General features: G+C 41.3%; 1 protein-coding gene across 4 annotated transcripts in view; it reads left to right on the forward strand.

The window, feature by feature from the left end:
* Window positions 1-8,921, forward strand: part of LOC141148913 (BTB/POZ domain-containing protein KCTD5-like) — a 121,106-nt gene that overhangs the window by 45,436 nt on the left and 66,749 nt on the right. For all 4 annotated transcript variants that reach the window (XM_073636778.1, XM_073636780.1, XM_073636781.1 and 1 more), the window contains exon 3: window positions 63-154. In XM_073636778.1, the coding sequence (XP_073492879.1) occupies window positions 63-154 (92 nt within the window). The remainder of the gene's footprint in view (window positions 1-62; window positions 155-8,921) is intronic.

The raw sequence follows: 8,921 nt of genomic DNA on the forward strand, positions 1-8,921 counted from the left end.
CCAGGTAGTTGAGGTTTTCTTCAAATGCAACTGACCTTTTACCACTCTCGTCCTTTCAACAGGTGTTCTGGAAGAAGCCGAGTTCTACAATATCACATCATTAATTAAGATTGTAAAGGACAGAATAAGAGAGAGGGACAGTAAAACATCACAGGTGAGGCTTTGTGACATTGGGTGGTGGGGGATGGATTTGGTTCAGGAAAACTCATTGTAGAAGAGTCCCACTTGAGTTTACACTTTCCAGTGTTCTTTTCATGTTTTATATAGAGAGCCTGACAACTGTACCAGATACCTGTGATAAATATAGACTATTATAATTGATCTTTCTCTGTGAACAATATTGTACTCTGTACCCTTGTCTGTTACTTTTGGCTTAGGTTTAGCCTGTAATAAGCACATTGCACTGTCCTCTCTTTAGCTTTAGCAATGTCTTGTATTTAAGTGTAAGATCAAATGGGGATATGGGTCACAGACTGAACTAATCATGCTTCTATTTTCAGCTTTGACATTGACCGTCCAACATGTCAATAGGCAAGCTGAAATGTGACAACCTTGGCACACAGATTTTGATTATATAATATATATATATATTCTCTGCCTCATGTAAAAGTACTTTGCCAGTGATGGATTTATTGCAGTTCATTTGTTTTCATGGTGTTTGCAAAGTTTTCTTTATTTTTCTTCTTCCAGGTTATTACGTATTTTTGTAGACTTTCAAATGTTTTTGCCATTTTAATAATAATGTAGTTAAATTCCCCGTGCTTTTAGTCTGCCTTGTAATGCTGGGCTCATGTTGTGGCTGAAGTTTGTAGTGTCATGGCCAATTGATGTCCATCTTTTGCTACAGCTAGCCTGTCTTTAATCTCCAAAGGGACAAGATATCTTCCTGTTCCAGGTCACAGCGTCCATTGCATGCCTAGTCTTCCCCTAATGATGTGTGGTGTAGCACTCCCAAATGATAACCAATAGAGGTGTAAAGTATAGTAATACAAAATATAATGTATACAAATCCAAAATATTTATTGAAAAATGTAAATTGAGTGCACAATGAAATGTCCATGAAAGAAACTCTAATATTTTAAAGTGCTATCAATCCAATGGTGCTGGTGACCTTCCATGCCAATAAGTGACCCACTCCACTGTAGCTTATAGTGATCCTAGTATAGCATAACACCTTGTGCTTTCTCCAGTCTCCCAGAACTCACCTCCACTTTGTAATCTAAAAGCATATATCAATCCAATCCTCCAGGGTGCACAGCTCTCAGTATTTGGGACACTTCCACCTCTGTCCACAGGGGTCTACCTTAGTAGTGTATCTCCACAGATTTTAGGACGAGGTCCCTTTTAAATAATCATGCAATCATACTGCATAGCTCTCAGTAAAGTAAATACGGAGAAAAGCCTCCCACAGTGTAGTGTGGGGAAAGATAAAGCCAATTTATTTAATAAGAATTGCACACCCATTTAAAAAAAAATATAAAAATGCCATAAAGACGTGACTGTGACGTAACGCGTAGGGCGTAAGCAGTGTCAGCGTCAACCGGAAGTGGCGTAAGAGGAATTCTGGTACTCTGCCTTTACACATCTTTATGGTTTAGCATTGTCCTGCTGAAATATGCAAATTCTTCCCTGAAAAAGATGTTGTTTCATTGGGAGCATATGGTGCTCTGAAACCTGTATATATTTTTCAGCATTGATGTTGCCTTTCCTGGATGTCCAAGCAGCCTACTCCATACACACTAATGCACCCCCATACCATCAGAAATGCAGGCTTTTGAACTGAGCACTGATGACAAACCGGTCCCTTCTCCTCTTTAGTCCAGAGGGTGCAGTTCCATGGTCACCAAAAACAATGTCAAATTTAGATTCATCTGACCACGGAACAGTTTTCCACTTTGCAACAGACCATTTTAAATGCACTTTGGCCAACAGAAGATGCCCATGCAGTGATGCCCATCACAGAATAATGCCTGTTTTTAATGCAGTGCTATCTGAGAGCCCAAAGATCACGGGCATCCAGTAATGTGTATCGGCCGTGTCCCTTTATGCACAGAGATTTCTCCAGATACTTTTGGTATTCTACAGTATATTGTACGTAGATGATATATTTAAAGGATAGGTTCACCTCTCAAAACATGTTACATGCTACACCCATATTCAGGATGTAACATGTTACGAACGGACCAACCCCTGCACCTCTCCGATCTGACAGCTCCCCAATTAGTTCTGAGCCATACTCGCACATAGACACAGTACTGACCTGCATGCTCTCTCACTCCTGCACACAACAAAATAAAGCAGCCTCCGTAGAAAAGCCTGTCCCCTGCGGGCAGCTGTAGAGTTGGCATTCTTGCTTTCTATAGCCAGTGACCTTAATGCAGAGTTCTGACATGCCCCCTAATGAGCCAGATCTATAGCTCTGCAATATGCTAAGCTCAGTTTGGAGAACTGTGGCTATGATTCATCAGGGAGCATGTTGGAATTCTGTAAAGCCGGGGTCGGCTACCTGTCGACCGCGGGTAGGTGACAGGTAGACCGGGAGGAACGGGTCTGCACCGCTGACCCCCGCCTTCTCTCTCTCTTCCCTCAGCCTCCCTTGCCACACCTTAAGTCCTCCTCTCTCCCCCACCCAAGCCTCCTCCGCCGCTGTCATTGCACAGTGGAGACGGAGAGGCAGCACAGCTTAGGCCGGAGGACGGGAGGAGGAGCTGGCCAAGCTAACACGCAGGTGATTGTTTGCTAGGTCCTAATCACCAGCTTATTAATATGAAAAGTCACTCTGCCAGCTCCTGCTCCTATCCAGAGCTGTGCTGCCTCTCCGTCTCCTGTGTGCACAGGTAGGATGCCATGGGGGGAAGAGGACACTACTGTGTGTGGGAGGGGAGGGGGGTGGTGGTGATGTGAAGGGGGCAGTGGGCACTGCTATGAGCAGGGCCACTCCATAGCAGTATCCTCCTCCTGCCATCCTTCACATCACTCCCCCCCCCCCCTCCCAATCCCTGCATTCTGAGCATAACGCACTCCTTCACCCTGCATTTTGAGCATAACGCACTCCTTCACTTTGCATTCCACTGCATTTGCGATCTACTTTTGGGGTTAACAATGTATCATCACACACAGTAGATCACAAAGGTAGTGCTTTTTGAACACATGGTGTGAACCGGCTCTAACAGGACACTGTACCAGGTGATCTTTGACTTCCTCAGTGTTATTTAAGTAGATCTCCATCTCTCTAAGGTTGTCTACCCCTGCTGTAAAGAGATCACCATAGAGCAAGGATATGCTGCCAGTGGGTTACGGGATTTCCTATTTTGGGCTGTGGCTGAAGAACACGAGCTACAAGATTTGTACACCATCTTGTTTTTGGTGCACCTGGAATGTATTTGTTAAACTCAAAAAGTTCAATCCCTTAAATCCAAGATGGTCTAATTTTTTTTTTTTTTTTTAATTCATTATTTGGCACCAAGTGAAAGGAGAGGTACAATTTGGTTAGAGGTACTTCAGAAAAACAAATGGGTATATGACGGCATTAGTTTTAGCCACAAGAAAAAACCTTGTACAACGCCACATGGTGCAAAATATTCTAGGTACAATTTTAAAAAGTATGACCAAAGCTTATTATGACCATACTTATCTTGTGAGTCACAGGAATACACTTTTGCACCCTCTCACTTTTGGTGAGTCACCAGAACAAATGCAAGATAAAACGCAAATTCTGGGTTGTCACCGGAACAGGGTAACACTTCCACTGGGTATACTAGTTCTGGTGACAACCAGGGATTCCATTACTTATGGAGGGATTTTCTCCCATTTTCTGTTTTGGCAAAGGGGCAAGAGGTGAAAGGGAAATCTATCAAGAGGGGACACAGATGGCAAACAAATTGAGGGGTTATAACCCTCTTTTTACTCCCTGTTTGTTTATTTTTGTTTTCATCCTTATAACCCTCCTTTATGGGGCGTACACACGGTCGGACTTTTCAGCTACAAAAGTCCGACAGCCTGCCCGACAGCCTGCCCAACAGCCTGCCCGACAGCCTGCCCGACAGCCTGCCCGACAGCCTGCCCGACAGCCTTTCTAACGACCGGACTTGCCTACACACGATCACACCAAAGTCCGACGGATTCGTACGTGATGACGTACACCGGACTAAAATAAGGAAGTTGATAGCCAGTAGCCAATAGCTGCCCTAGCGTCGGTTTTTGTCCGTCGGACTAGCATACAGACAAGCAGATTTCTGGGTCTGGCGGAGTTACGACGTAAAGATTTGAAGCAAGTTCCAAATCTAAAGTCCGTCAGATTTGCGACTGGAAGACTGAAAGTCCGGGGAAGCCCACACACGATCGGATTGTCCACCGGATTTGGTTTGTCGGCGTCCGTCAGACTTTTGTAGCCGAAAAGTTTGACCGTGTGTACGCCCCATTACTCTTTTATATAGCGCCTGCAAAGCGCCCCGAAAGAGCTGCTCAATGCACTCCAATGTGAAAGCCCCGATGGCTTTCACACTGGAGTGGTGCGCTTGCAGGGCGGTCTAAAAAGTCCTGCAAGCCGCATCTTTGGAGCGATGTAGTAGCGGTGTATTTACTGCTCCTAAAGCGCCTTTTCCCATTGAAAACAATGGGGCATCGCTGCTAACCCGCCCGCAAAGCGCTGCTGCAGCGGCATTTTGCGGGCGGTTTTAACCTTTTTTCGGCTGCTAGCGGGGGGTTAAAACCGACCCGCTAGGTGATGTATCAAATGAAAACTGTGTTTTTTCTTTCTTGGGTATCAAGCCAAGAGACAAAACTCTAAAATTTTAAAATGGTGGCGACTGAAAAGGGCCATCATATTTAGCGCCGCTGTACCGCCAGCGCCCACACGCCTCAGTGTGAAAGTAGCCTAAGTGAAAATGTCAAAATTGGGCCCAATTAGCCATTTTCCCTCACCGGTGTGATGTGACTCGTTAGTGTTGCAAGGTCTCGGGTATGAATGGGGAGCAGCTGTGTTAAATTTGGTGTTATTACTCTCTCTCTGTCTCATACTGGTCACTGGAATTTCAACATACACATGCAAAAGTGACATTTAAATCCTGCAAGGCTATTTAAAAACACCTGAACATATTCAAAAATATGGGGATTTTTTTAACTATATGGTCATATAGTGCTAAGCCCACTTACTGCGTCAAAGTACCCCATTATCAGTGGGTTCTACACTAGTAATAGAATTAAAGATCCTGCGTCTCAACCATGGGAGACAAACTCCTCTCTATGGGAGAACTGAAAGGACTCCTCCTATAACACTGGTGGACACTAATAAGAGGTAATGAAGGGGGGATGGGGTGCTGCAGCCCAAGGAACCTGGTCAGGGTCCATACAATATACAAACAACAGACTTTGGGGGCACACCCTAAAAATGTGTTTACATTCAAGATGGTGCTGCTATAAGACCGCAGAAAGAACAAAATAGATTATAGCGCACACATACAAAAATAACATGTCTCCCATGGTTGAGACGCAGGATCTTTCATTCTATTACTAGTGTAGGACCCACTGATAATGGGGTACTTTGACGCAGTAAGTGGGCTTAGCAGTATATGACCATATAGTGTGACCAAATCCCCATATTTTTGAAAATGTTCAGGTGTCTTTAAATAACCTTGCAGGATTTAAATGTAATTTTTGTATGTGTACACTCTAATCTATTTTGTTCTGTTTGCGGTCTTATAGCAGCACCATCTTGAATGTAAACAGATTTTTAGGGTGTGCCTCCCCAAGTCTGTTTGGAAATTCAACATGGCACCTTACGGCAAAGAACTCTGAGGATCTGAAAAAAAGTATTCTTGCTCTATATAAAGATGGCCTAGGCTATAAGAAGATTGCCAAGACCCTGAAACTGAGCTGCAGCTCGGTGGCCAAGACCATACAGCGGTTTAACAGGCAGTGCTGGAAAATAATGTTTTCACAATATTGACACTTTGGGCCCAATTTGGACATTTTCACTTAAAGGTGTACTCAGTTTTGTTGCCAGCGGTATAGACCTTAATGGCTGTGTGTTGAGTTATTTTGAGGGGACAGCAAATTTACACTGTTATAAAAGCTGTACACTCACTACTTTACATTGTAGCAAAGTATCATTTCTTCAGTATTCACACGAAAACATTAAATATTTACGAAAATGTGAGGGGTGTACTCACTTTTGTGAGATTGTGTGTGTGTGTGTGTGTGTGTGTGTATGTGTATATGTGTGTGTGTGTATATATATATATATATATATATATATATATATATATATATATATATATATATATATATATATATATATATATATAATATTATATTTTGTGCATCTTGAAGAGCACGCTATATTTCTGCTTTGAATCTTAACATCAACAGTTTGTTCTGTACTTGCTGGCATTTCGGTAAACCAAGAGAATGAAAATGCACAAAATGTTCCATAAAAGGAAGTCCTCTGCAGCAGATACGAACAACATTAACAAAGTGCCCTCAGTATATATTTTATCTGTACCAGAACAGACAAAACATTCATTGAGCTGAGATTATTTACGTCACCCAGATAATGAATCTCAAATTTAGCAGTTGCTGGTAATGCTAACAGCATCTGTACTGATGCACAGATCTGCAGAACACCAACCCAAGAAGGAGGTTCCTTTTACTTTTATGGGGTCAGTGAAAGGGTTTGTTTTAATGGACTGAGTGATGCAAGCAAAGTCTAGCAGGGACTGTTGGCTGCAGCAGATGAGTGTAAAGTAAGCTAAGGGAATTCCTGGCTAGAAAATCTTCTAAGCTAATTAGCAATATTTGAGGCCATCTTAATAGGGAGAAAGATGACAAACTGTTGATGTGTTTCATTACATAATGTAAACTTGCATACACATAACAAGGGTCACTTTTTTGTTTCATTCTGAATGAGAACCATATAGCATGTTGACACTTTATAAACATTCCATCTATTTTTGATTAAATAAAAAGGCATTGTATGAAAGGAACCCTTCAACAATCTGTCACTCAGTTTTCAGCAGTCAAAAAATTTTAATCGGGCACTCTCGTTTTTTGCCACTCGGGAAAAGTAAACAATTGCATCTAGGGATGATGAAATTTCTGTGGAACTTCAGTTACAGATTCTCATTTTTGTTTGTGCTCAGACCCCCATACTATATGTCTTTACCTATTGGGGACACCGGTTTAATTTTCACTCAACAGTGTTATACCGTGGCTTACAGGAGTTTGGACACTAGCAAACAAAGCTGGGATCTGTGTCCCACTGGGGAGCTTTCCCTTCACTTCCTGTTCCATAGCCAAAATGGGAAGTGAGGAAATCCCTGCAAATTAAGGGAATCCTTTGGGGACCCCCAGGTCACCAGAGCTAATGTCCCCATTGGACAATTTCCCCTCTATTACTTTCCAGAGGACAACCCAAAATTTGGGATTCACTTTTAATAATCGTAACCGGGACAAAGAGGCTGAATCTCTCCCAACGGTGGCACAGTTCGCAATGGAAACCTAATAGGTTTTCTAATCCCTCTACACTTTATCCAAAACTAAAACAAAAAATTTTGCCTTTTAGTTATAGTTAAAGGAGTGTTTTCATTCTGCACTCCTGTGACCCATATTTAGCCAACAATACAGTCCACTGTCTGCTGAGGTCACTCAGCCAGTCCAGGCTCTGGATGGATCCCGACTTGTCAGTATCTGCCCAGATTCCTGACTGGCAGCTGACTCAGCCTTTCAGCATGCCACTGAGAGCCTGAGCCAGCCCCCTCCACAGCCCAGCACTCTAGTAAGTGCTGGAGGGGCAGAGCAGAGAGCCGCTGACTGTCCCCTGCTCTCTGCCAACTGAAGACCGAAACAGAGTGATCAGTGGTGCTTGATCGCTCAGTTGTTGGTCCTAGAGGTGGTAATGGACAGATGCAGCATTGGACAGATGATGCATCCTCATAGGTGACTGTGTTTTGTTTGTTTTTTTGTTTTTTTTAAATATGCAGGCAAAACATATTTCATTTATATTTTTTATATCTATCTATCTATCTATCTATCTATCTATCTATATCTAGAGATATATATATATATATATATATATATATATATATATATATATATATATATATATATATATATATATATATATATTAGAGCTGCACAATTCTGGGGCTTGCTTTACTATTTTTTTTTTTTTTTTTTCATTAAAGTAATTTTTCCCCAAAAAATTGCATTTGAAAGACCGCTTCACAAATACAGTGTGACATAAAATATTGCAACAACCACCATTTTATTCTCTAGGTTGTCTACTAAAAAAATATAGATAATGTTTGGGGGTTCTAAGTAATTTTCTAGCAAAAAAAAAAAAAAAAAAAAAATGATTTTAACTTGAAACCAACAAATGTCAGAAAAAGGTTTAGTGTTTAAGTGATTAAACTTTTTTCACTTACACACGAAATCTATTCCATTGACAAATTGTTACAATGTTTATAGTTAAGTTCAACTGATAAAGAATGATGTGATTCTTGGCAGACTGTCCAGTTTTTCTTTTTCTTTCTTTTGACGGCTGTGGCTTCAGAAGAGCAGAGAGAATTCTTTGCATAGAAGGAATTGTGAAACACTTTAGTCAAGATTGCGATAACGATTCTTGACGATTAATTGTGCAGCTCTAAAATATATATATATATATATATATATATATATATATATATATATATATATATATATATATATAATTTTTTTTTTTATATATATATATTCAGCTGAATGGCACAATCATAAGACAAAACATAGTAACAATAACGCCTTTAGCATCAATGAGAGCATGCAGTATTTAGTAAAAATTGTCTATGAAGCCCCAGATTCTTGCAGGTGGTATAGCTGCCAATTCGTCTTGGCAATATTCCTCTAGGTCCTGCAAAGTCTTTGGTCAACTTGCATGAACCACA

This window comes from Aquarana catesbeiana, linkage group LG06 (assembly GCF_042186555.1).
Source record: "Aquarana catesbeiana isolate 2022-GZ linkage group LG06, ASM4218655v1, whole genome shotgun sequence".
In the NCBI taxonomy this organism is placed as follows: domain Eukaryota; kingdom Metazoa; phylum Chordata; class Amphibia; order Anura; family Ranidae; genus Aquarana; species Aquarana catesbeiana.